The sequence below is a fragment of the Daphnia carinata genome, chromosome 8 (assembly GCF_022539665.2).
Source record: "Daphnia carinata strain CSIRO-1 chromosome 8, CSIRO_AGI_Dcar_HiC_V3, whole genome shotgun sequence".
Taxonomy (NCBI): domain Eukaryota; kingdom Metazoa; phylum Arthropoda; class Branchiopoda; order Diplostraca; family Daphniidae; genus Daphnia; species Daphnia carinata.
In genome coordinates, this window is record NC_081338.1 from 4,434,313 (window position 1) to 4,461,573 (window position 27,261).

Here is a 27,261-nt window from a genome sequence, read left to right on the forward strand (position 1 = left end):
AAGTCATAGTTATAGAATCTTTCTATGTAAGCTTGTGTAATCTATTACAGTGAGTTTACAGTTCATCGTGATTGTATTGTAAGATGTCATGGACTACCATGCCCCAATTTGTAGAGAACTGTAACTCATAGCAATCAGAAAACACATGCTGAAGTGCAGCAAACTGTCTTTCCTCAACTTACTATTACCCCTAAGTAAATGTTGCCTGTGTATTATGTTCGAGTTCCACAATCACTTGATAAAACTTCTACTTGATGGACAAATTGCAAATGGTTTGAGTGGCAAACTATCAACGTCTCGAAGCAGTTTTTTTCGAGACGGCTTCATTCATGGCATGAAGCCCCTTTCTCCATGCTTCCCTTGATTCATCAGTGAAGCCCTTTCCTAACTCTTCTTCCAACACTCCCATAAGTGTCACTCCTAGAAGCTATTATCAAGATACCTTATTTGAACCACATCTGTTTATAAGAGTATAAAATACCGAAATATTGGTGTGCATACCTTGAGATCTTCGTGATGGTATTTTCCTTTGGCCTTAGCGATAAATGGACAATTTCTAGGGTTTTTACCGAGGTGCTCAATGTATGAATTAAGGCCGGAAACGCAGTTCTGTGCTTGAGCGAGAAAATCGTCATTGGTTGGTAGTTTTGCGTGATCTACTTCTGCAAATGCCGGGAACATTTTCTGGGCTTCAGGCTTTAATTCAAAGTACCTAGATTAATCGACATTTGGTAAGTTATTTCAGACTTTTACGATGATCCGTTCACTTTTTCCGATTTACCGTAGAAATGTTTTTGGACCAATGTTATCATTGTTTTTGGCAGTATTCCAAGTGGAACGGATGGTGGCCTCGTCTCTTTCGTTAAGGAAATTCTCCAGGATCCTTTGGCTCTCCGATTTTTTAGCTGCATCTCTGCCGCCCGATGAATTCGCCTGGTAATGACAGGTAGGTGCTTAGAACAATTGTGGGGATTTTCCATATGTGTACCAACTTTGTAGCCACGAGGACATTCTCCTTGCACCGAACGAAACTGCGGGGATACCACGAATAGTATAGCGAATAAATGGACAAACATGTCGTCGAATTGGGGAACGTGTTGAGCAAGTTTTCCCCACTTAGTACTCAAACTCGTTGGTCTGGGTTGTACAGATTGCTATGGGAGCTAGTGTAATCGAAAGCAGTTTTTGAAGCCATCCCGCTGATACAGCTGTGACACTTTCGTGTTCAACTACGCTTCTTTTTCTGTAGTGAAATGTGGTGTACGTGGTACAGGCTAAAGTTTCAGAGGCTGATAACTCAACCAAAGTCCAATCGATGCTGAGAATCCTTGTAGTGTAAGTTATATCTGAAGGCGGCGGATGCCTTATCCTAAAGGTCATCGAGATTACTCGAGAGGTCGCGTGCTCAGAAACCGAAGAAAAACCAGTTTTCTCTTTATCGTCTTTACTAGGTCATTTGCCCCGAACGAAAAGCACACAAGCAATGGGGGGGAAAAAATGTACGCAAAAATAATTAAATAGCAGTTGATTGAAGGATCAGGCAGGGCAGACAGTTAGCACCTCGTTAGGCGAAGACATAAATAAATCAATAAAAATCAAGCAAACGTAATCGGAATCATTATGTTGTACGCTGTTTGAAAAAGAATGAATCACAGAAATTGGGAACATAAGGTAAAGCACACCGAAATAAAGAAGGACGACTAGCAAATCCCGTGAGCTGTTTTTCATCGTAGAAGGTTGACAAAGGCCCGTAATTACATCTGCGTGTCCAAAGCATCGATTGAATCGACAGGAGAGCCGATCCGAGACTCTGGGGAGCCAAAACTTGACGCGGAATTACTAGCCCGATCGAGTAAATCCGCGTGATGTACGCACAGATCTAAAACACTGCCAGCAATACTTTGCTCATCTTCAGTTCCTGCACACATCAATAATCGTTCAAGTTTGCTTTTCTGGTTACTTGCTTGAATATTATTACCAGGCGATGACAAGAGATTCGTTTTAGCAATAGCCTCTAGCCACTGAGCGTTGTGCCAGCAGAAACGTTCGTTTTTAATGCGTTCTTCCCATTTGGCATCTGCTTCGGCGATTAACATCAGTCCTCTTTCGCACACTTTGCGCACTTCTAGATTTTGGTCGGTCATGAGGTCGAGAAATGAAGCTGGGATGTCTTCAAACTAACAAAATAATTTTTTTTGTGACCTTGTTTTCGTGATTAAAATATAGCGTGCGTATACTGACTTTGTTCACGATAATGAAGCGTATTTCGTCATGGCGCAGAAGACGATAGAAAACATGTAAAATCTGAAAAGTACAAGTAACATTAATACTACAGTTCAAGGAAAGTTAGCTTTGAGATTACTTGTAAGACAAATTCGTCGTCCTCCTGTTGCATTCTCAGTAAGTTCAACAATGTCGATACTAATCCCGATTCGATTAGTTGTAGGCTAGCTTCCGGAGCGGCTGCAATAGCGCGTAGCACCAGAACAGCTGAGAGCTGAACATCAAAGGGGCTAGAACCTAAATAAATCCAAGGGCGATAAAGCATTGCAAGTTGATCGTGAATTGGTTCAATCAATACCTGGTTGGAGATGTTGATCGATCCATCTCAAAAAGCTTTTTTCGTTAAATATTGTTTCCCACCCAGTCGGTAGCGAGAATTCTCCCAGATTAGCCAGCAATCCTAGAGCTTCAGACTGTAATAAATGAATAATTAAATTTATAAAACCGAATAAGGCAACGATCTTCTTCCCGTACATTGAAGTAGACGCCAGAAGATTTCAAAATGGCATCGACAAGCTTGTCCATTACGACGGGATTGCTCGACTGCGACGACATCGCGTGACCAGCTGCGTTGCGGAGCAGCTTTATCAGTACTGCATCTTGATTTACTATCGCCAAGTCCAAAAACAGGACAAAATATTTGCTCTGGGGACAAAAATATATAAATTCTGCTGTATAATACGTAATGTCCTAACATGTAGCGAATCGTACACTTACTTGAGATAACTCGCTGGCAAGTTTTGGAACATGGGCTAGGTTGACAGCAAGGGCAAGTGGAATGGACGGTAGGGGAATTTCTTTGCAGCGTAAAAGGTATTCCAAAACAAAGGAAAAGCATTCTGAGCGACTGATAAGGATCCGACCTCGGTCATCCAGACTAATCTGGTAGACTAAGGCCCATGCAATATTTCCTCCTTGAGAGTCGGTCAGCATCATTCGTATCAAAGAAGGCAACAATCCTAGTCTCCCTATACGAAGTCTTCATTTCAAGCTGATTTCAGTTATTTTTTTAAATCCAGCATTATATGATGGCAATTGACGTACCGTAGGACGGGATCAAAGGAAAGATTATACAAGACTCGAGCAGCAGAATCCTGGACTAAGCGGTGCGGTGAATCTACGAGAATGGCCGCTTTCTCAATCACTCCCAGTTGGGCCATTTCGTCTTTATTCTCGCCAAAGATTGATAACTTTTGCAGGAACGTCAACACCAAATAGTTTAGCTCTGCGTATTTTTTTTTTTGCGTGGAAATGTGGACTATGGAAAATCAGGGAATAATTGTTTACACGAAAACTTCGTTACCGTTAACACTGGAATGGATATGTTTGCGTTGAAGTGTTCGAATGAGCAAGGAAACTATTCCTTTCTTTCGCATTTTATCCTCCACGCTAGGGTCTTCCGACAAATGAAGCAACACGTAAAAGCAAGTACGGATGAGTAGAGTCTGTTGTAGGAGGGCCGTTTGAAATTTCCTGTGTAAACCTTCTACAAGTATAAAACATTAGAATTATAAATTTGTAGTTCACGCGCAAAACCTGAAGGTTTTTACCTTGTTCAAAATGTCCCAAATTCAGTTCGCTCTCCCACTGTTCGAACCTAAGAAATTCCCCGCGTACAATTTCCATCAGTAGCGAGCCAACTTTGAAGCGAGTGAGCATCGGGTGGAAAGAGGAAAACGAAGCGAAATAGAAAAATGTGAAGGCTATGTTAACAGCAAGGGCATAATGTTTTCTGCCATCTTCACGTAGTACACGATATAGAGCACCGATTAAAGCTTCGTTACGACTCAAATCTTGCAGGTTTTCATTGCGCTTTGCCAGCTGCAAGATGAGAGATGTTCCCCGTATTTTCCCTTCCAGCTCTTCGTACAGAAGTTCAATATAAGCTTCCAATTTCCCCATAGATGCCTGCTCATCCATTTGCTGGTTGATAATGTCAGCCATTTCATCATTTCTCATCATTTGACTACTTGTCATGGGTCTCAATTTCTCAGTCATATTTGCAGGCTTGTTGTCAGGTCTTGCTTGTAAGTAACTTAAAAGTTGTTGAACTTCGTTGAGTCTTGAACTGGGTATCAGTTTGCATTGATGGATCACTTCTTTAGCCAGACCATTTATGTCTGTAGAGGAATTCAAGCTTTGAACCTTTATCATCTTCTGAGCCTCCTAAGACAAACATTAAAACAAATGACAAAACTTATTATTTATTTGATTAGAAAGGTAATTGGTTTTTGGTTAATGCCATGTCACATTGAACGTCACATCACCCACAACATATCTGTGGTGTTTTTTACCACAATAAGAAAAACTTACTCTTTTTTCACCAGTTACTGGTTCTCCATCACTGGAGAGAAGCATAGCTTCTATTCGATAGAAAACAACAAGGGCCTTTTCGATTGGGTGTACATCGATGGAATCGAATTTAATTCGCCTTGATTTGCCCACAAGTGAAACAGACATCATGTAAGTTACAGTCCATAAAAGTGCTAAACTGAACTTGTTTACCTTTTGAGATATTGAGCATTATCCGAGTCGCACATTCGGCAGCTTCTAATGTTCCGCTTCCTTAACTATCTACCAATTACAAAAAATTGAGGTGTATGCAGATGTGGTCCCGCTTGTTTCTCCTGGATCAAACAAACATCTTTGTATCGAAAGTGGTCACCAGGCAACCACTCTGTAACAGTCGACTGCTCCTCTTCCCTTTCTGACACATCGATTCCGCGCATGTTGCTGCTGAAATTTTTTCGCCCCGAACTTAGTCGGGGTTCAATTGAATTATGTAATCGGGGCTGCAACCCCGATTGCAATCAAGCAATTTAGGCAAAAATATAATCGATTGAGTTTTTTACGCAATTGCCCCGATCAAAACCACAATTATACTTCGTTGACGCACCTACCCCGATTTTTATGCGGAAACCATAACAGCCGCCATCCCATAAAATGAATGGCGTCAGGGCAATAGGGGTAACCTCGTATTGGGCCCTGGCCTGCCCCAGTTGACGAAGTGGCCCCGAATGCTCACCCTCATTGGCAAATAGGTCCCCCAGTCGGCATGGGGTTCGATTTCTAATTAGAACTCGGTCACAATTACAAATTTATAAAGTAAAAAAAATATATTAGTGGCAATATTTGCAAGTCTGGCAGCAACCGCACGGCATGTACTCTTTTGGGCGAGTTACAAAAAGGACTCCAGGGTTTCCGACTTTTGGTTGCAGGTTTCCGACACTTGGACTCTGGAACCCGACGTTAGGACATCTGTCCACCGACGTTTGGACTACTGGTCCCCGACGTTTGGGCGCAACAGTAAATTGTTGCTGAAACCAACGAGCGCTACACTTTCCGACAAGATGACTCCCGTGCCATCGACATTAGGACTTTTTTTTTATTGATGATAAGTATTGTATACGTCAAACGGACTCCCGATCTAGCGACAAATGGACTCTCAATACAGGTACACGTTAATTGTTTTATTTCTATTACCTTATATTTTATACATACTTTTGCCAAGTAGGTAGGATATTTAATTAATTTCGTTACTATAGATGTGTTTTCCTATGATGTATCGGTTTATTAATTTTACTATTTGTATTACAGAAAAAAGGATGAATAAAATTATAAGAGTTTATGTGCTGATGCCAGAGGTAAATCTATCAAGTTTTTATTTACTTAAATTTACTAATCTTTTAGTTATTCAAGGCACTAAGGTATGATGTAGCAATTGAAACCATTCCTTATAATGTTGCTGCCATACGTCATCCAAGACATTGTAGAGTATACATCAACACTTAGTCTCTGTTATTAAGAAATGTGGAAATGGAGGATAAGGTAAGACCAAGGAAGAATTCCTGTTAAGCATATTAAATAATTAATGTACATAACCTTTTGTCACTCGCAGCACAAACTCATGATTCCATTGTTGACTCAAAGCCAACAGCCCCACTTGTCTCGAGGTCCCAATGTGCATATCCAGGGAAAGGTAATGCTAACAGCAATCTTTCAAATAATGTTATGAAATTAATGAATATATAATATTTCTATTAATAGCATGTTATACAGTACATACTTAAAAACCGTCTGGTAGTATTAATTGTCTAAGAGTTTGTAATTCCTTTTTTTTAGCGAAGGGGATATTAATCAACGTGCTGGTCGAGCTGGTCGTACCGGCCCGGGACATTGTTACCGACTCTATTCTTTTGACGTCTTTAATGACGAGTTTGAAAAATTTTCCTTGCCAGATATCGCGCGAAGGTATTATTATCATAGATTTGGCTACTGTCAAGGGAAGTATAACAAAGTTTTATTCCAGACCGATTGACGATTTAGTTCTACAAATGAAATCAATGGACATTGAAAAAGTTATCCACTTTCTGTTTCCGACGCCACCTGATATTTAGCAGTTATATGCAGCTGAGCGTCGGCTATTATTGCTAAATGCACTGGAACCGCCGCCACGCAGCGTAGGACTCAAACGTAAGATTCGTACTGTTTTTCAATTACATTTTAAAATATTGAAAATTCATTTTAGCATTTACAGAAAGCCAAGAATGGATGTCAAAAATCACTCCACTTGGCAGAGCCATGGCAGCTTATCCATTAGCACCGCGCTTTGCAAAGATGTTATTATTAAGCCAACAAAATGACCTACGTCAGCTGAGCATTACTCTGGTGGCTGCCCTATTAGTACAAGAACTTGTGCTGGATCAGCCAGCCGATTCTGTAGCAGGCGATACTCACAGAAGGTGGCTTGGTCAACGTCTATCCTGGGCTGGAACGGGACAGTCCCTACTTGTAGGAGACCCCATGGTACTCCTGCGTGCTGTTGGCGCCGCCGAGTACTCGGGTGATATTGAAGCGTTTTGTTCCACGAACGGGATACGTAGCAAAGCTCTTCGTGAAGTCCGAAAACTGCGGGTCTAGCTGACAAACGAAACGAACTTGAATTTACCATCGGGCACTGCATCGATTGTGGTTGACCCTCGCATGGCGCCCCCCTACTGAATTGCAAGCCAAACTTTTGCGTCAGATTCTGATGGCTGGACTTCCCGATCACGTGGCTAAGCGAATACCTCCAAATGAAATCAAGGAAACCGAAGACTGTAGAAAGTACAAATACGCTTATCGCTGCCCAGAAATGGAAGATCCTGTCTTCTTGAACCCATCGAGTATCTTGCGCTATTCGCACCCTGAATGGATCATTTATCAGGACATTTATGAACATGCCAACAAAATCTATTTGCGTGGTATTACGGCCATCAAACCCGAATGGCTGCCTATATTCAGTCCTACACAGTGCACCTTCTCTGCCCCCTTGGAGCTTCCTGCCCCTGGTTATGATTCAGACCAGGGCCGTGTAATGTGTCACATGAATGTTACATTTGGGAGAAGTGGTTGGCCTCTGCCTGTAATGGAGCTTGAATATCCAGCTGGTATCGACCGGTTCAAGTTTTTAGCCCAGTTTTTCCTTAATGGAGAGGTTTGTCGTCCTCTAGCAAAGTACGTATTGGCTCTAGTTTTGTTCATATTTTCCAGCCGTACTAAATAAGTAATTTTGTTATGTAGATACACGGCAGCTCTGCTGTCAACTCCATCAACAATGGTCAAGACATGGGTGAAACTCCAGCCCAAGACACAAGTGTTACTTCAACAACTGACAATTGGTAATCTCGATAGCTTAGATTCGCTTCTTGCCGCTTGGCAAAAAGATAAATTCTATCTCCTGGGGGCCTATAAAGCCTGGGTACCTGGATCACTTCATGAAGAAATCAATACCCTTTGGCCTCCTGTGTAATTGACTGTAAAATATATTGACCTCTTCATTGCGTAAGTAAACTTCTATCGTGAAATCCAAGTTCTTGAGTTTAGCGATAACTTAATATTTTAATCTCTCTTAGCATGAAAAGTTAGCAGGGTTTCCAATTGAAAATCATCTCATTTTTATTGAAAACACACCTAAAATCAACTACGGGAAGAATAATCTCTACTCTGCCTTGACGCGCTTTTCTTTTTTCTCCTTGATTGGATTTTTCTTGCATTCATTATAAATATTACGAAAAATCAATACATTTGCGTCTGAATGAAAGTCTCTTCGGTCTCTATGGCACTTCGGCATACAGTTTTTGGAAAAAAAGTTAACAACAACAAAACAAATAGACGAAGTTAGTTTTCCTAAACAATGTAATTCTTTGTTACAATAGTTAAATATACAATAATGAACGATCAATTGATTATTCTGGGTTTGTGACATGGCTTACGATTACAATTCAATATGAATAAAAACAATACCTGAAACTTACAGCATTTATCCTCTGTGGATTATCAGGAGATGCAATAATGCCATATGTGGCATTAGCTTTTAACTTTCCCCAATCGTGTCCAGTTGCAGCTCTCATTACAACACTGTCTTGTTCTACATAGGACTTCAGGTGCGCGAGACATGCTTTCGATTTCACGTAATTTTGCACTAATTCGTAAATAACACCTTGGTTTCGGTCAAACGCCATGTCCAAAAAGTAAACAATACAATTGCAAATGGGGCTAAACTAATAGTTTTATTAATACTTTTTTCTGTAATACAAATAGTACAATTTATAAACAGATACAGCATAGAAAAACATCTCTATAATAATAACATTAATTAAATATCCTACCTACTTGGCAAAAGTATGTATAAAATATAAGGTAATAGAAATAAAACAATCAACGTGTAACTGTATGGAGAGTCCATTTGTCGCTAGATCGGGAGTCCGTTTGACGTATACAATACTAATCATCAATAAAAAAAAAAGTCCTAATGTCGATGGCACGGGAGTCCTCTTGTCGGAAAGTGTAGCGCTCGTTGGGTTCAGCAACAATATATTGTTGCGCCCAAATGTCGGGGACCACTAGTCCAAACGTCGGTGAACAGATGTCCTTTCGTCGGGTACCAGATGTCCAAGTGTCGGAAACCTGCAACCAAAAGTCGGAAACCCTGGAGTCCTTTTTGTAACTCGCCCAAAAGACTCTGTCCCCAACCGCACATAGAGTACCAATCGCCGGCAAGTAGAAATTGAATGTTCTTCCCGCCATCGCACCAATTCCTCATTCTTCCGCTAGGCTTGGAAATCAAGGTTAAATGGCGTCCTACTGTAACTGTCGATACAATCTCTTCCAAGTTTGACGTTTCTGTTTCATTCGCTAGTTAATAATATTATAATTAAGTTTTCTTGTGGAAAATTATTGATATTTCCTATCGCTTAAATTTGAATATACCAAAGAGTCAACACTTCCTATTTTCATGAATCCGTGCCAGAAAGTTGTGTTTACTGAAATTGTTTTCTAGTGCAAATATCGCAATGCTGATGGCAGTTTGATACTCTTCGGCCTCGAATACTAAAAAAAAAAATGTTTGTTCCACCCAAGTGATTAAAGAAAATCAAACGCACATCAACATAAGAGGCATAAGGTGGTTGAAGTCCAACATCGGAGATCACAGCAACCTCAACATGTCACTTTCTCACACAACTCTGGTATGTTTCAGAAAAAATTTATTGTTGTCCACATGGACTGAAAAAAAATTTTAGACCAAAGATGAGTCTCCAGTAGCACCTGATTCCACAACAGCAGACCGCCTTATGTTTACTGAAGGTGAAGATATCCTTCTCCATGATGAAAATGGGCTATTCATTTTTGGAACAATTGTCCAAGTATTTCATTTGTCTTTACATTTTTTTAAGGGTTACTTTATTTTAAATATATTATTAGGTTCTCCTATTTGATGAAAAATGTCTTATCCAGTTTGGAGATGACACCGAAAGATGGGCTCACTTTCGTGATCTGAGAAAGATTAAAATCCAAGAAGAAGCACAAATTTCATGCACTTTGTGTAAAAGCATACAGTCTAGTGCTTGTAATCATATTTTATTGTGCCATTATTGCCGAAGAGGATACCACCAAAATTGTCATGAGGTATGAAGTTTGCCCATCATTGTCTGCATTGGCAATCATCATTGAAATTTATTTTGGTAGCCTCCATTACCAAGCCAGTTTGCAAATGGAGAAACCAATTGGATGTGCATGAGATGCTTGGAAAAAAGACAAATTAAAGAGAGAGACAAACTTGCCAATTCAAAACCAGTTGATATACCTAATAAAGGCAACAACAATAACAGCAGCTCTTCCAACTTGGTTCGCAAAAAACGAAATTTTCCTTACGACGTAAGAATCTGCATAGCTAATTAGAAAAAGTATGTGTGAAATCTTTTATTACGCTCATCCACATTTCTTTGTATCGCCAGTTGGCAAATCTTAGATGGGATGCAAATCACTACACAAATGCTGAGCAAAAGTACTGTTATTGCGGACAGTTTGGCGAATGGTTTAAAAGAATGCTCCAATGTTGTGGATGCTCGCAATGGTTCCACAGTGAATGTATATCTAACTTAAAGCAACCGCTATTATGTGGTGACAGGTAACCGTCTTCTTAAAAATTAGTTAGTAACAATCCTATCATCGTGTATTTGTTTCTTTCATGTTGCTTTCAGGTTTTTCCTCTTCTTATGTTCCGTATGTAATAACGGTGGTGAAGAGCGCCTAACGAGACTAAGCCAAGAAATGACGCTAGCTGACATGGCTCACATAGCATTATTTAATTTAACCATTGAAACGGCCAAGAAATACCATGATTTGGATACGAGCGTTTTACCTTTCATAGAAAACAACTGGAAATATTTCCAACCCTCCAGCGAAGTATACACCTCTTCTGGGTCAACCGTTATAAGAATATTTTTACATTTCTCTTATTATTCTCGTTTTAGTTATTAACATTGACAGGCAGTGAAAGACGGATCCGAATACTAGCAGCTTTCTGGCAGTTCAAAAACCGGTAATGTGTGAATGATGTGGTTATGAAACAATTAGTATAAACACCTTTTATCCCATCAGCTTTATGTGCGGAAGAGAACTAAAAAAGAAAAAGACTATGTGGGGATTACGTTTTCGGTTGCCCTCGCCGTTCCCGTCTGTATTAAGCCCACAGTCTCAACACATGCTGCAATTATGGACAAATCGCGACTTGATTTCTTCAGGACCGTCCATTGAGTGAGTCGTTTTTAAAAGCATTTTTACATCCAAATTAATTTAAAACGGTGTAATGCAGGAACGTTTTGCCAACATTGTCAGTTATGAAGAAGCAAGCGGAAGGTTTTCATAAAAACAAGAGAGCTCATTCGGCGCTTTCAGTACGTGGTGAAAGAGAAAAGATTTCGAATAAGCGGGTTAGACCATCTGATCCCGAACTTCAACGGAATTTGCGAGTGCGTCAACAGAGAGCCACATCTGAGGAGAGCATTTGTGAAGAGAGTTCTGATGACGTGAAATCACTGGTCATAGCGGGGAAAAAACAGAACAAGCGCAAACGAACTAATGGTGGTGGCGACGAAAATTCTAGCAGTATCTCGTCGTTTTCCGCTTCATTGGCCACTCCCATAGAAACGAGTAGTGATGAAACTTCTTCTAGAGGAACATTAGATATGTTTATACCGCCTCCACAAAATTTTGACGGCCTTAACAACCCGTTCTGTAACTTGACATCCTACAACCAGAACCTTCCACGAAGCTCTGGCTACCTTTTCGTGCGACCGTTGAAAACGCGCCTCAGTGAAAAGGATATCCGAATTACAAAGAATGGTGAGATTAAGCGTAAGAGATTTGTGCGGAAGTGGAAGCGATCTTCTCAACCTGATTTGGCTAGCGCCCTATTCAGCAGCGACGCATCCTTTCGATTCGCCAGTCCCCAAACACATGTTTACCAACCAACTCCCAAAGAATCTATTCTCAGCTATTTTGGCATAGAAGAGCGTGTATCTCGAGGTGAAAAATATACCGTGCATGCTCGTAGGGTGCTTTCGAAGGGAGCCCTACAGTATCTGATACATTGGGAAAGTGAAAATGTAACATGACCCAAATAGTGTGCACTGGTCAAACAATATAATGGACTGCAAAGTAGGCATTGTTTTCCTGACAGAAAAAAAAAAAAAACTATTTTCTCGCCAGCTTTAATGATAATAGACTCATTAACTTCGGAAAACCTTTTCCATCACTGGGTAAAACATTCCCATGAGAAATGAACCGAGGTCATAAATGCGTTATCAAAGATAATCTCGATCTCGAAAAGCAATCTTGATTTGATTTCTGCTAAACCGTGTCTGATGCACATTGCTACTTCTGTTTTCACTGCCTATTTTTATCCAGTCTCAATAAGCGTCTTGCCGTGATTGTAATCTGTGTTCCCATTCATGTTCGTCCCATTCTTGAGTTTTAGTTTCTGTCTTTTAACTTCTTATTATATTCTGTTTATTTTGTCACTTGCAGTTGTTTTAACACGAAAAAAGCTTTGTCGGGTGTTTTTCCGTAACAGTTACTCTATCTGTTGATAGGTACCAAAATACATGGATTTCGTTCAAAAGCTGACGAACCTCAAATTTGAGTGTTAATATTTTCCAAACAATGATTTCGCTAGCTACTCGAAAGATTTTAATGTGTTGCACTTGTAATATTGTGCTGTAGCACTATAGTGCTATACCGAACTGGCGCGCCAGCAATTCTGACTTCGAAAAGTCAGGCTTATTTTTTTGTCGGGCTTAGTTTCAATTTGATGCAAAATGTATTTCACTTGAAATTCTACAATTACGTGTATTACTCAAAATTGAACTCGGATTTCAGGAGAATTATTTTTTTTTTCTTGGCAAAGCAACTTTTTTTTTTAATATAGTGAACTCAATTATGACTTGGAAAAGTCAGGCTTATTTTATCAGTCGGGCTTATTTATTTGGGCTTAAAATTTTTTTCGGCAAAAATTAACACTCATTGGAATTGGTTGAATATCACAGGATATACTCAAAATTGAATGCTGATTCCGGTAAAATTGCTATTTTTTTTATGAAATTAATCGTTTTTGAAATACACCGAACATTTGACTCAATGCTAGCGCGCAGCAGCAGACATATTCGGTGAGCAAAGCGGATTGCCATAATACAATGCAGATATGGGTAGCATTACTCGTGGCGTTCGTTGCGGACTTTTAGAGAACCCTCTTATGTTATTCTACTCTTAGCTAACCCGCGGGTTGCGGCTCGATCACAGATGATCGGGCCGCACCGTAGTTGCAAAATATTTTAACGGTTAGTGGCAACCTTGTTTCCGTCATGCCAAAATAATATGATGGGGATGAACTCCTAAAATTTTCGTACGCCTCTTCCGCCCTTTCTTTTATGGACATGTGGGCGCCATTATGCTATGATAGGTTTCATTTTGTATTTGATTTTTCTACTTGAGTGTTTAGCTTTTCTTCGCATTTTCATTTCAATATTATCTTCATTTATTGTTCCTGAAAAAAAATTTTCTTCCAGGTTGGCTGAAGAAAATCTGATCCAACTTCTCTCGTTTCACGTGGAGCCATATGAAACTTGGAAACCTGCGTCTAAATCAGTGTAAACCACAGAGTTTGTATTGCCTGAGCCGTCAACGTTTGTTGGTCTTCACATGGAAAATTTCTTGCCTCAGCGTTAAGTATTATTTTCAATCACTGCATACAGTTTCATCAGCTAACCGTTTGTAGGTGTGTTCCTGATTACCAACCAGAACATTTATGTACGATACATTCTATGTTTGTGTTACTCTTCATGCAGTTCATGGTTAAAAGGATGTATTATTCTTTTGGTTTCCTAGATGTAAACTTACTGCTGATCTGAAAGCCATGAAATTATAAAACTAACAATTTTGGGATGCAATAGCAAGAATTCCTGATAAGGTAAAATTTTAAGATTAAATTATCTTGTGAAGAGTAATGAAGCATTCGAAATTGCAGATTATGGAAGATGAAAGTCTAAAACTGTTTCAAGATCAAATGGTCAAATGCTAGGTATCAGAAATTAACACCCCATCATGCTCTAAGGCTATAATGGCCCCGCAAGAAAAAAGGGAACACTTCACAACATGAAAAGGTTAGTATACTAGGCTGTTGTTACATTATGGGCGTTAACTTTATACTTGCTATATGATGAGGTAAAATGTTTATTTTAAATTTACGTTTTTTACGTTTATTCAGGGCTTACAAAAATTTTATGACACCGTCTTGCAAGCTATTCTCCGGCATGTAAACTTCGAAGTTACGCGATGCATTTTGCTTGCATCTGCAGGATTCGTAAAAGATCATTTCTTTGAATATATGATGCAATGGGCTTCTAAAAACGACAACCGTATGCTTATAGATAACAAATCAAAATTTCTTCTTATTCACGCTTCGTCAGGATTTAAACACTCTTTAAAAGGCTAGTTTGAAAAAGAAATGATACGCGGATAGTTGAGCTTAACTGTTGCCTGATTTACTAGAAGTTTTAGCTGATCCTGCTGTAACATCGCGTATGGCGGATACTAAAGCCATGGCTGAAGTAAAAAAGCTGGAAAACTTTTATGCAATTTTACAAACAGAGCCAAGCCGCGCCTTTTATGGTCTCAAGCACGTCTTGAAGGCTAACGAAGGCCAAGCAATTGATACCCTTTTGGTGTCTGATAATCTCTTCAGGTACTAAATAAAGGTAAAACCACCATCTTTTTTCCATGTAATTTATTTATATGGCATTCATGCACCAGGTCTCAAAGTGTAGAAGAACGTAAGACGTACGTTAAGCTGGTTGAAAGTGTTCGAGACAATGGAGGCACCACGCGCATTTTCTCCTCTCTCCATGTATCGGGTGAACGTAAGTTTGAATTTATGACTATATTAAGGAAGAGGAAATTTTATATTATTTACCCCTCAACAGAGTTGACGCAGCTAACCGGTGTGGCTGCGGTACTCAGGTTTCCCATGCCCGAGCTGGAAGAAGAACCGTTAGACAGTGATGAAGACTCATAACAAAGAAACTAAAACGAAGAATTCCTTGCCTTTTTCAAGTCCAGTTCAAAATATTTCCTGCTGAACTTAAGTTGGAGGTGTAAATAAAATAAGGAAGTCACTGCTAATCAGTCGATTCAATAGCCGAGAATGAAATCTTTTTATCTTTAAAGATTTGCCTACTAATGACGTACTTAAGTTAAACTTCAAGGTAGGGTAAAGGCTATCCTCAAACAGTATTTCCACTAGATGGCGCTGCAGATTCATCAGCCTCTAGCGTGTGAAATGGAACTATTGTTACTTTTTGTTGTCATGTGATTCTCATTGTTTACTTTGTTTTTACGTTGACAACGTGTATCTGAGTTTCCCTCGTCTGAACGGTATCGTTATTTCGGTTTTTTTTGTTGTTTTTACCTCCTCTAGACAAGTTGTACCTGAAAACTGAACTTTAAGAACTTTGAAAGGCGATGTTATGTTCATTTACTAAAGTTTGCGTTTGAAACTACGCAGATCTTTTTTAACTTGTGAAGGAGAACATAGTTCATTTTTTAAATTTTCGAAATTTTAACTTTCAGTACAACTTCCGGTTTGAAAATGCCTAATAACTCACTAACTATTGGTCTGAATGAAAAAAAGAACCACATTTTCGTAATCCTCGTGCAATTTGGGGTCGAATCCATGTGTCAGTAGGAAATACCCGAAAATCGTCAAAAATCGCAAATTTCCCTGAACTATAGTTCAGGGAAAATCGCGATTTTGGCCAAATTGGACTTTTCGCCAAAAACAGATCAAAATAGGTCAGACACACCTTAAATTTCACGAGAATCACGAAAATCGTATTAGTTTTGTTGTGGGCCCAGTATTTCTGGAGATATAGGCTACTTCCGGTCACTTCCGGTAATTTTTTTTTCAACTTTGCAAAAAGTAAAAAATGAACATTAATATTCCAAACATTTTAAGCATTTTTATCCCAAGTGTAGCTTCCACCCTTTAAACAGCGTTTTGTTTTTGTTGTTTAATTGTGGTTTTAACTTCTACCTAAAGTGGTTTTATAACAACCACGTCGAATTTGAATAACTCCTAAACCATAATTTCCAGGTAAAAACAAACTGAAGTTTCGACATCACCGTTGAATTGCGAGTTCAAATCATGTATTGTTATAGCAATATCTAGGTTTCAAACATTAATTTAAAAAAAAAGAAAAGTCGGGCTTATTTTTTTTTGTCGGGCTTATTTCAAAATCTGATGAAATTGAATTTCCGCTAGATGGCGGTGCAAGCTCATCAGCCGTAGTGTCAGAAATCAAACTATTTTGTGCTCGTAAAAGTTCGCTCAAATCAAATGGTGTGTCAAAAAGTGTTTTCCTTTATTGTGTTGATCAAGTGAAGCTTATCATTGGATTATTTTTTGTGTAACAGGTGTGGTGAACTATCAGCATATTTACTACTTCATTTTATCATCAACTATCCATCATTTTCTCATGCTCGTGAAGAGGTACTAGACACATATTTTCTAATAAGAATCCCATTGACATTCTTCTGCTGTTGAGAAGTAGCTCGTCAAACCAATATTGCAAAGGATGCTGGCATGGATGGATGCAAGGCAATCTTCATGTCATTTCGACTGAGCCTTTCAAATAGTGTGATTTTGAGTTGAAGAGTGAGGTATTAGACTCATATTTTGGCATTCAGTGTTTTAAATTGCCATGGTTCTGCTTTTATTTTTAGCCCGCAACTAAGACTGCAAAGAATGCTTGCCAAAAAAGATCATTCTTCGCCAACTCATCATTGTCTGTAAGTTGATGGGAAGTGCAGCATCTTCCTCACAACTGTGTTGAAACGATGGAAAACAACAAATTCAGCAGTATTCTCACTATTTCTACCTTGCCAGTCACCACACCTTGACGTGAACCTCAACACCACTATGCCTCAGTATTTTAAGTTTCCTTTTTCATTAGTATTACTTTTTTCAAACTTAATATCTTATTATAGGACTACCAAGCCTAAGTAAAAAAAGCCCTTCTTCACCTTGCCCGTCATCGTTTCGCCGTCGTCCCGTCATCATTTCGCCCGTCGTCCCGTCATGGATTCGCCCGTCGTCCCGTCATCGCTTCGCCCGTCGTCCCGTCATGGATTCGCCCGTCGTCCCGTCATCGCTTCGCCCGTCGTCCCGTCATCGCTTCGCCTGTCATCGCTTCGCCCGTCGCCGCCTCGTCTTCGCCTCGTGGTCTTCGTGGTATCGTTGTTATTTTATGTAATGTATAGTGTGCTAATTAAGAGGTTGGCTGCCACGCCCTTTTTTACTCCCCTTTTTTTTGTAGCTTGCTAGGGACGGGCCGCGCTGCTCTACTCCATGGTCTATGTGCCGTGGGGTGGAGCAGTCGCCACTGCCCAAAATTCGCCGTAAGGCAAAAGGCAACGCACCACAGGGCCTCCCTTTTCTCGATGTGTGGTGGAGACCAGGGATGTGCGTTTCCACAACGGTCTCCACTATTGCATCAGCCCGGACCATTGTGTCCCCCTCTATCGCCATCCATCAGATGGCGATGTAGCTATTGTAGTTTTAGTGGCGTGGCAGCCAACCTTTTAGTTGTATTGTGTATTGTATGTATGTTGTATATTGTATTGTCATGTAAAGTGGTGGAATAGTGGGTGGAAGGAGGGACAATAAAAACTTTTAACATTTATTTCACTTTTTATTTATTTATAAGTATTTTGCTGATAGCTGAGTTTGGATTTGAACCCAAGACTTTTGATATGCCAGTCCGACACTATACCATTAATCTACCATTGATGTTTTGAAATAAGTAGATAGTACTAAATAACCTTGTCTGCTGGGTATTACGTAGATAGGCATTCGAATTCCAATCTCTGTTAGTACGGATCGTTATGGGTGAACGGAACGACGTTGGCTTGGCGTATCAGTTGACTGAGGTTCGATTCCTCGGAAAGCCTAGAATACTCTAATATATAAGTAGATACACACGTGTTAGCTGTTTAAAAGTAAAAGTAAATTGCCAAATAAGATAATTGTTAAAGTGTGAACAGGGAAACACGCAGTCAATAAAAAATACAAATTTTGCAAAAAAGTTTGTTTAAAAAAAAATTTATTGTCAATTCTCTGCACATTAGAAATATTTTTGCAACTTTAAAAGGGCGCAATAGCCCTTTCAATAGTTGCCGTCAACCCAGGCAGGGGGAGACACTGCCTTGTTGACCCACCGGGGAGATTACCCGGTGATTGGCTAAGAGAAGCCGGAAGAAGAGCCGAAGATTTGGAACATTTTTACAGGAGCGATTAACCTTTAGTTCGGATTTGTGGGCATCCACGTCGCCCTCCGTGAACACATCATCGGACTAAGCGGAACCCCACGTCCCCTTTCCGGCCAGAGCCCTCCAAACCTCGGTATATGTTGTTTTTAAATATACCGTACAGTAGGGGCATGACCCCCTACGGGCTTATTAGAAATTTAGGGGAAACGGGGCCACAGAAAGAAGGGAGCCCAGATATGCACTTTAATTTATGGTAATAAATATGTTTACTGTTCGGGATGAATCAGCAATTAGCTGTGTCGTCTGGGTAGCGTTCTTTGAAAATTTAGCATCTCTTTTCGTTTTCTATTCTGAAACAGGGAAATGTAACTGCTTGACATCTTTTACGGATAGCTGCAAAATTTCATCATGAAACCTGGAATGACAGAGAAAATTCAGATCAAGGTAAAATGGGGCCACAGAAAAGATGAGAAACCTATCTTTGTGCTTCAATTTGAAAGATACAAATACCATAACATAGGAGATGTGGATTACATTTTCAATGTGAACGTAACCATGTCACTCACTTTGAACACACAATGAGTGAGGGCTTGACCAAAATATCCATATCCTTTTCACGATAGAGACAGTTTTCGATTGACAATATGTAAACCATCTCTATCGGCTTGGCATTTGGAACTTTCTTTTCTGTAACTAAAGATATTTTAGATAATTAACTCACCATTTCTCAACCGTCAACTAAATACCGAATTGTTTAGGAAGACGTCTTTCGCAGAGTGGTAGCTATTGAAAGAAAATCCATAATCTTTGGCAGCATCTTCAATTGCCGGTACGACAAAACACCCTTCATGAAAAGGGAAACAAGATCCAATTACTGCAACTGAATATCATCAGAGTTGCTTCAACTAAATATTCCTATTTTTGTCAATGAGGGAACAGTTCACTAAAGAAAATGTGAACATTTTTTCTCTTTGCATTACTGTTCTAGCTATAGCAAATAATCAAAGTTGTCTCACAGATTGGATGGGGAAATGGAAAAGGTTTGTTTCTAGATAACCCCACCAACCAGTACTGTCACACCACTGCCAATAAAGAGAAGGAAATTAAAAAGTTATTTAAAATTGAATAGATATTTTACCATCAGAATGATACAGCAACACATAGGTCTAGGAGATTCTTATTCTGCGAAAAATTTATCCCATTGTAGAGTAGGGCTTGGCTAAAAGGTAACGCGAATGCCATCACCTTAAATTAGAAAACTTCGATTACATGCCAGCTAACAAAAATGCTGCAAGCTTACATATGATGAACCTTGGATTTATGCTGCAGACGACCCACCAAACGGTATAGCCATCTATTGGTAAGGTATCCAGTTTTATTTCACTCAACGGCTCCCGATGTTCAAGAAGTTAGGGGCTTGAAAATAAGCACGACTAAAAAAATAAGCCCGACTTTTTCCAAACCAAAGTTGGCGCGACAGTATGGTACAGCACACTGGCGAAAAACAGTGCATCGTAATATTCAATATATAAAAAAAAACAGCTGCATTGCACGATGTAAATACCGCAATCCAGTCCCATGTTTTACAGTTGTCACTTTCCTAAAAAAAGGACATTCAGCCACCTATGGGGCGTTTTCTAAAGTTCAATTAAAAAAACGGACAATCCATCGAATTGAATACTGCTATCGCCATCTACCGGTCACGTTTCTAGTTAATTCTCTGCGTACACTGACCGAAAAAATTTTTAAGCCCGACTAAATAAACCCGACAAAATAAGCCCGACTTTCTGTTTTTTACGGTTTATTCAAAAAGTAGAAGCCTGATATAAAAATAAACCACATTTTCCTGATTAGCGATCAATTTCGAGTCGGAATAAAGTATTTTTAATGAAATCTAGGATTTGAAGAAAATTGGAAAAGTGAGAAGGCCTTCTTACTTTTTCAATTTTGGCAAAATTTTAGATTTCGCTTTAAATACATGGTTTCGATGCAGAATTGAACGGGCATCACGAATATGAGGATGGTTTTCTCGTGGCCCTCATAGTTTTTGAATAAACGTAAAAAACGGTAAAAGCTGGGTTAAAAAAATAAGCTGGGCTTATATTGTCGGGCTTAAAATTTTTTCCTATATAAAAATAATAGCATTAAATCTAGATAACTATAGATGATTCTGATTCAAAATTAACCAAGGAACACGAAAATGGAATTTGTTTTTACATGCTAGTCAAATAGTCGGTTAAAATTGACACCAGGAAATTATACTACCATAAAACTATGTATCTTACCAAATTTCTTGCTGATAGGTGATCCGTGGCTAGTATCAATTGTGTTACTTTGCCATTACAGTATTGTCCTTTGTTTGCAGTATTACTGGATATCTTTTGTACAACAGCTTTCTTTGGTGGTCTTCTATAGAGTAATATCTCGTATTGCAAAAAAAAAAATAGATATAATCAGTTTACATCTTTGTTGCAAAACACTGCAAATACTATATAACAATTCATCACCCCTGTGTGCCATCAAGCAGGACTTGAAATGTAACATGCCAAATATCACTAGGCAATATCCAGCTTGAGCTATGTTTCCCTAATATGAATGTCTAATCAAAATGAAATGCGTCACCAACACTTCGAAATACAAACAACGCCACTACAAAACGTTCAGATTTTGCGTGCAATCTTCCTCTCACTTTGGTAAATCTACTTGAGAAACTGTCAAACATTAGAAGATCGACATTCAATGCCGTGTTGCCACATTTGTTTTGTAGTTGTTATCCTTGGGGCCTGAACAATCGTGGATACGTAGGGAAAAAATCAACAACTAAAATAAAAAACATTAATTTATGTTTCTTTGACCAGGTTCAAATTCTGGTGCATGGTGGTGTCTATTTTTCCGTGTTTCCATGTATTCGAGGAAAGTTATTTACTAACTATGCATATCAGACCCATCGATATACACGCAATACTACTTTAGTTCTTTTCTCTTCGAGAAAGCAATGTCAAATAACATAACAAAATGACTTTTAAATTTGAATTAGTCAGTTTTTTTTTTCTTGACTCGACAAATTAATGATAAAACTATTTCAATATTTTGTTCTGGCGAATTCCCATGCCTTATTAAAAAAATTGTTCCAATTTTTGTTCCGCCCTGTCAAAGAAGTTTCACGGAATATTCTTGAAAGTTCTTTGTAACCAGCAGATACCCGTTCCTTATTTGGGTGGAAGTAAGTAGAGGCCTTGTAGGTCGATGTGGGAGATCTATGCTCAGGAGCGGAATAGGCAGGTGAGGAATGCAGCGGATTGGAGTCGGCCAGTTCAGTTGTTGCAGGGGTCTGGGACGAGGCAGTCACGGTGGGAGCGTTGTAGATCTTGTAATCTTCGTCGGAGCTAAAATGCATGTCTTCGGAAGACTTCGAAGGATGAAAAGCTCTGAAAGCAAGAGGTATGGGAGAGGCAACAACAGCGTAGCCAGAGTTCAATGGAACCCTGTAAGGAGCTTCATACTCAGGAGTTGTTACATTTGGAACCTCGTACTCTGAGACACGATGAAGAGCTTTTGTAGCTGGAGCACCGTGAACGTTAGTTTCACCTTCTCTTATCGATTTTAAGTCACCTAGGTATCTGAGGCCATATGCGGGAGCAATCGCATGCTTATAAGTTACACCAACATAAGCGGGTGCAATGAAGGGCGGATTACGAGATCGACTATAAGCGGGGTCATTTTCAATATTGTGTTCAGAATACTTCGCCTCTGTCTGATGAGTCCAATAGATTTTTGGTGCAGCAGTAGTGGGAGCCAAATTTCGTAGATCGACGATATCGGGACCCTTGTGCCCGAGTTCAGTGTAGTAAGGATTTTTGTGGTGGTGATGAACGGGAGCTTTGTAGTCCAACGTCCTCGACGTGGTTGCTGTTGGGGTGGGAGTAGTGGTAACAGGTACCTCGTAATGGTTTCGAATTGTGGTGGGATACACGTTGGTTCGAGCACTAGAGGTAAAAATCTCGTAATTTGGTGGTGGTGTGGTCGCAATGTGTGCAGGTGCCTTATAGGCTGAAGCTGGGTACGATGCTTCATTTTTGGAGTCGGGGTTTTTAGCCACTTCTTCGTACTGAATGTCAGCGACATACCCATTCTCATCAACCCTGTAATTGACGACCTGAACACGACCGTCTGGGAGAGGGACACGATAGGAACCGGTGGTCACTTTTCCGTGACGGCTTTCAGATCGAGAGTTACTGTTATGGGAAGACTGGTAGCTGTAGACTGGTTTCTTGGCCTAATTAAGAACATTCAAAATTAATTAAATTTAAATAAACTTTTTACAAAAAAGCAGATCATTAGGTAAACATATAACTCACATCTTCGCTATTTGTGTAAACTGAAATTTGATCGGCACCTCCAGGTGATGCTATGATTAGCAATACAAAGACAATCCAACATTGCAATTGTTTCTGCAAATAAGAGGGCATTAATTTAAGGTGGACGAACGTCCATCATCGAAGCACGAATGGCGTGTGAAGTTTTTTACCTTCATATCAAGAGTTTGTCGCAGGAATCTGAAAGTTAAAACACTGATACTAATTATTGTGTTCTTCTAGCTTTTATAGACTACCTCACGATAAAATCCCCAGCATGCGGGCAAGCTCTCCAACAAGCGACACTGATGGGGCGTACGCGACTAAAGAAAATCGGAATGATGGGCTCCAACTGAAAAAAAAAAGTGAAAGGTAAATTGATGCAGATCAACGTGTAAACCTCGAACAGGGACGCTTGAAGGTTTCTTCTGCTGATTTTTGCTAAGTATTGGGCTCTCTCAAATGGTAGGTTTAAAAAAGAGGGAAAAATTGCCTCTGGCAAGGAAGACTTTCATCCGTCCGTGTAACGACGGTTACTTTCCATTCTGTAAGACAATACATGACATTGAAAATGCAACGAATGCATCCACAAAAATTGTAAAGCATGAATATCGTAAGATTAGACATGTCAAATATCTGGCTGTTTGTTTCACGAACTCATTACATCGTACTCACGCTGCGTAGTTTATCTCGTGGGGCTGCAACGTCAGGTGAAACTGTTGGTTTATCACAGTTAAGATTTGTCAAACAACTTTTACTGCCTCAAAAAAAATTATAATTTTAAAATATCTACGACGCGTTTGGTAAAACATATTCTAAGGCAAAAATCGATTCAAATTTCTGATCTGACCTACCTGATTTACTTTGGTATGAAAGTGAAAGGTAGCAAGGTGATAGAACAAAACTTACCGAATTCGGGTCAAGTCATCGGGATGGGTGAGAGGATTTCTCGTGGCCTGTGGCATCAATGCCAACAGGTTAGATGAGATGAAACTCTACTATACGTGCCAGAAATGACCGAGATCACGAATCCTTGAAGACAAATCATGTCACGGAGCCACGAAAAGGATGATGGCGATGTTAGTTAATAACTTCTATGCGGAACCGGTTCCATGAGGCAATTGGAAGCCCAAAGAAGGTTCAACCTTAGCCGACCGTTATACTCCCAAACATGCCATACATAAAAAACCACTTACGGGGCCTCCTTTTGGTGATATTTAATAAATTTCGCTTTATTAATAAAGTATTTTGAAAACCAGCCATTGTAGATGGCTGAGGTGCTTGATTTAATCCTTTAAATAAGTTGCAAGCACGTCCACAAACACCGACTTCATTGACTTAATACATGATGTTCAAATAGCAACTGAACGATGCCAACTTTATCAGCTTTCCATGGTCGACGTTCTAAAGGACAATTGACAGAAAGGGAAATAGAGCGAAACAAAAATTTTTACTTATTCGTATTTATTTAGACCTTGTCCGATGAGAGTTTTTCGGAGAATTACTGCGTCGTATCCTTTTTTGGGCACTGACATCTTCGTGTTTATGCGACTTATCAGGTGATCTGCGTCGTTCTCGGTCATCACGCTTATTTCGACGATCTGATTGGTGACGATGACCACGATCATGTCGTTCTTCCCGACGATCACGATTATATCGGTCTTCTCGTTGATCACGTTCACCCCGCCGTCCTCGATTGTCAAAATCGCTCCTATCAGTCCGATGTTCTCGACGATCCATATCTTCCCGGTGCTCTCGGCGATCCTCCCTATCTTCCCGATGCTCTCGGCGCGATCCCGACCATCTCTATCTTCCCGATGTTCTCGACGATCCCGAACATCCCTATTTCCCCGATGTTCTTGACCGCCTCGATATTGGTCTCTTGGTTGAAAATCTCTTGGCCTTTGTTGGGGTGCATGTCTTTTGGCACGGTCGTCACTTGGCATTCGTTTAAATTGTTCTCTCTTAGGCTGCTGTTCTTTCGTCTTGTAGTCTTCCTTGTTGGGATCGAAGGCTTTACCGCCGACAAACTCTACTCCACGGCCTAGAATATATCAAGTTCGATAACTGTCCCAAGCATTCGAGACCTACAGAAAGATGTCCTACCTTGTCCTTTTCATTGTAATCTAGATACGGACTGCAAAAAATCTACGTGGATACGCCGGTCGCCGATCAGAACATTATCCATTTTAAAATAAGCGCTTCACAGGATTTCGGGTTATCAAACTCGATAAAAGCGTATTGTAGGGAATTTCCCGTTTGCCTATCACGAATAATTTCGCAACTGAAAAAATTCAAGAAAATTAGTTCTATATTCTTTGGGGAAACAACAGAGATTTAAATATTAGTTTACTTGACTATTTTGCCAAACCGACTGAAAATAATCATCAGATCATCATCTGTCGTCACAGGGTTCAGCTTACAAACGAAAAGCACATTCTCTGGAGGTGCTGCGTCAACAGAAGGCAAGTCACCGACCATTTCAAGAATAGTTGCTCGAGCTTTAGCTTCTTTTTCGGCAATAAGTTCTTCAATTTCTTCGGCGGTTTTGCCTTCCATGTCATTTATGTCTTCGTCAGCAGCAATGCGCCCACTCTAAAGGATATAGCTCATTAGCATTTGCGGCAATATCACATGACCTTTTTGGAATACATCAAGCATTTCTTTGGTAGGTTCTGGAGAATGGATCGGAATCTCAAGACCTGGTGGATCCGGGAACGGGTCGTCCAGAATAACTGTGTGTGTTATCCTATTCAAAGAAATAACTAAAAGAATACTTTTTCCCACCACACACACAATTCCTGAAATGCATACCTGATATCCTGATAGGGGACATGTTGTTCATCACAGATAGCTTCGTTAATGTTCAGCAAGGCATCATGGCCTTCCACGACTTCACCAAACACACAATGTTCCTTAGCCAAGAAAATCCAAATCATCACCTAGTGTGATAAAGAACTGGGAACCAAGCCTAAAAATATTTCGTAAGTAATTTTTAACTAAAGATCAATATAATTGGTGACAAATAATAGGCTAGTAAGCTCCATACATGTTATCACCAACATTCACCATAGAAAGCAAACCAGGTTTTGTATGCTTCAAAACAGGAAGTTGCTCAGCCTCATAGTACTTTGCTTGTTGTCCATAAAGAAGCCTTAAAAACGACATAGAATTTACAGCTATGAATTCCACCACATACTGGGAAAGTAAAAATACCCAAATATTGATTCACCTCCTCTTCCTGTCCCTGTAGGATCTCCAGTCTGACAAAGAAAGTTACGCTCAACATGATGAAACCTATTAAAGTTGTATCGTTTCATCTTGCAAAGCTTCAGGAAGTTTAGACATGCTGTTTGAATACAACACTGAGACAGTTAGAGCTGAAATCTCTAATTAATATTGAAGATATTCACTTACTTTTAGGCCTTTCTTTGACCAACAGATCAACTGTCAAATCACCTTTTGTGGTTTCTAAAATGACAGACATTTTCTGTTTTCAGCTGATAAAAAGAAGACAATTTTATTTCAAAGCAAGCCAGAAAGTTATTTGTCGGCTTTGGCGCTGCGTTTTTTGACGTACAGTTTATGCAATTGGACGAGCTCAGCGAGTTTTGATGTTGCCAGATCCTGATATTTCGCCATGTTGACTTCCTAAATTTGACGCCAGTGGCGCTAGGCGCGGTCAGGATTACAGTACCTGAGACCCGGCTACCACGGGAAGGTACTGGCGCGACATGTGTTTTCATTAACTTTTTTCAAGTTAGGTATTCGAAATGGAAACCTGAGACACGACCATTGATTTTGCAATCAAATTTTTTAAGTCGTCTTTAATATGTTGGTTTGTTTTTTGCATTCATCCTCAAATTAACAACCGTCTCATACAAATTCTGTGTCTCTCAGAACTGCAGGAAAATGTGAGTATACCTGGGAACAATTTACTCTTTTTTCTCCTAGAATATTTAAACCTCAACTTGTACGCTATGTAATGGAATCAATGGGTTCCCAGACAACTTTAATGTGAAAAGGTAAAAATAGATTTTTCCTTTTATCACAAGCAAGTGTAACAGGGTAAACCAGAATAGCAAATGGTCCTGAAAATGTTTGCTGTACAAACCATTTAAGTTGGAAAAACAGAGAGAAGATGCGTTTTCTGCAACAGATGCCGTTTCAGAAAATAGCAAGACGTAATACAATAGAATCAATTGGTAAAATTAACAGAATGTAGGAGAAAGCTCTCATGGCAAAACGCCTGCTGTGAAGAGAGCAACTGCTAATTACTTCACTTTGAAATCTTCGACAACTGAAAGAAAGAAAACAAAGACTAAAGAAAAGAAAAGGCGAAAAAGAAGTATAATAAAAGGGTCGGAACAGCAGTTTGAGGTTCCGTTATTAGCGCATGTCCTGCTGCCTCACTGAGTACCAGACACGTACTTAAACGCATAATTTTTAAAGAAGTAAAACCAAACTTTTCCATCTGTTG

At 39.7% G+C, this 27,261-nt stretch overlaps 5 protein-coding genes, 2 long non-coding RNA genes and 1 pseudogene across 11 annotated transcripts; 4 read left to right on the forward strand and 4 right to left on the reverse strand.

Moving 5' to 3' along the window:
- Positions 1 to 195: 195 nt before the first annotated feature.
- LOC130704231 (kinesin-associated protein 3-like) lies at positions 196 to 4,988 on the reverse strand. The gene is made up of 15 exons (XM_057525698.2): positions 4,789 to 4,988; positions 4,597 to 4,714; positions 3,834 to 4,449; positions 3,587 to 3,769; positions 3,328 to 3,508; positions 3,001 to 3,262; positions 2,758 to 2,928; positions 2,582 to 2,696; positions 2,363 to 2,520; positions 2,242 to 2,304; positions 1,979 to 2,177; positions 993 to 1,918; positions 782 to 933; positions 502 to 712; positions 196 to 427 (listed from the first exon to the last, which is right to left on the reverse strand). The coding sequence occupies exons 1-12, from the start codon at positions 4,821 to 4,823 to the stop codon at positions 1,755 to 1,757; spliced, it is 2,265 nt and encodes a 754-aa protein (XP_057381681.1). The 5' UTR covers positions 4,824 to 4,988; the 3' UTR covers positions 196 to 427; positions 502 to 712; positions 782 to 933; positions 993 to 1,754.
- LOC132088246 (globin C, coelomic-like) lies at positions 290 to 1,076 on the reverse strand. The gene is made up of 4 exons (XM_059496666.1): positions 993 to 1,076; positions 782 to 933; positions 502 to 712; positions 290 to 427 (listed from the first exon to the last, which is right to left on the reverse strand). Exons 1-4 carry the CDS (start codon positions 1,074 to 1,076, stop codon positions 290 to 292), a joined length of 585 nt encoding a protein of 194 aa, XP_059352649.1.
- Positions 4,989 to 5,481: 493 nt separating the features above from the next.
- LOC130704233 (probable ATP-dependent RNA helicase DHX37) lies at positions 5,482 to 8,365 on the forward strand (annotated as a pseudogene).
- Positions 8,366 to 9,410: 1,045 nt separating this feature from the next.
- LOC130704049 (metal-response element-binding transcription factor 2-like) lies at positions 9,411 to 12,264 on the forward strand. The gene is made up of 9 exons (XM_057525528.2): positions 9,411 to 9,791; positions 9,846 to 9,968; positions 10,027 to 10,230; positions 10,291 to 10,479; positions 10,560 to 10,732; positions 10,806 to 11,010; positions 11,079 to 11,146; positions 11,206 to 11,361; positions 11,420 to 12,264. The coding sequence occupies exons 1-9, from the start codon at positions 9,768 to 9,770 to the stop codon at positions 12,219 to 12,221; spliced, it is 1,944 nt and encodes a 647-aa protein (XP_057381511.1). The 5' UTR covers positions 9,411 to 9,767; the 3' UTR covers positions 12,222 to 12,264.
- A 1,843-nt stretch (positions 12,265 to 14,107) lies between these two features.
- Positions 14,108 to 15,280, forward strand: LOC130704183 (protein pelota-like). The gene is made up of 5 exons (XM_059496667.1): positions 14,108 to 14,170; positions 14,369 to 14,519; positions 14,635 to 14,845; positions 14,914 to 15,020; positions 15,084 to 15,280. The coding sequence occupies exons 1-5, from the start codon at positions 14,108 to 14,110 to the stop codon at positions 15,173 to 15,175; spliced, it is 624 nt and encodes a 207-aa protein (XP_059352650.1). The 3' UTR covers positions 15,176 to 15,280.
- Positions 15,281 to 16,463: 1,183 nt separating this feature from the next.
- On the forward strand, positions 16,464 to 17,190 carry LOC130703678 (uncharacterized). Its single transcript, XR_009004789.2, has 5 exons — positions 16,464 to 16,498; positions 16,573 to 16,648; positions 16,707 to 16,818; positions 16,882 to 17,085; positions 17,146 to 17,190. It is a non-coding gene; the product is annotated as an uncharacterized LOC130703678 (long non-coding RNA).
- A 1,081-nt stretch (positions 17,191 to 18,271) lies between these two features.
- Positions 18,272 to 21,066, reverse strand: LOC130703677 (uncharacterized). 5 transcript variants are annotated; one of them, XR_009421531.1, is made up of 6 exons: positions 19,991 to 21,066; positions 19,727 to 19,920; positions 19,565 to 19,671; positions 19,443 to 19,508; positions 19,173 to 19,270; positions 18,272 to 19,119 (listed from the first exon to the last, which is right to left on the reverse strand). It is a non-coding gene; the product is annotated as an uncharacterized LOC130703677 (long non-coding RNA). The 5 variants fall into 5 exon arrangements; XR_009421530.1 differs by having other exon boundaries at positions 18,272 to 18,841; positions 18,993 to 19,119; positions 19,727 to 21,066; XR_009004781.2 differs by having other exon boundaries at positions 19,727 to 21,066.
- A 233-nt stretch (positions 21,067 to 21,299) lies between these two features.
- On the reverse strand, positions 21,300 to 26,391 carry LOC130703673 (peptidyl-prolyl cis-trans isomerase-like 4). The gene is given in 13 exon segments (XM_057525114.2): positions 21,300 to 22,702; positions 22,785 to 22,877; positions 24,315 to 24,572; positions 24,575 to 24,825; positions 24,888 to 24,983; positions 24,986 to 25,065; positions 25,135 to 25,376; positions 25,434 to 25,530; positions 25,596 to 25,699; positions 25,701 to 25,752; positions 25,831 to 25,935; positions 25,998 to 26,130; positions 26,199 to 26,391. Coding segments are annotated over 13 exon segments (2,775 nt in total). The 5' UTR covers positions 26,269 to 26,391; the 3' UTR covers positions 21,300 to 21,508.
- Between the last annotated feature and the right edge of the window lie 870 nt (positions 26,392 to 27,261).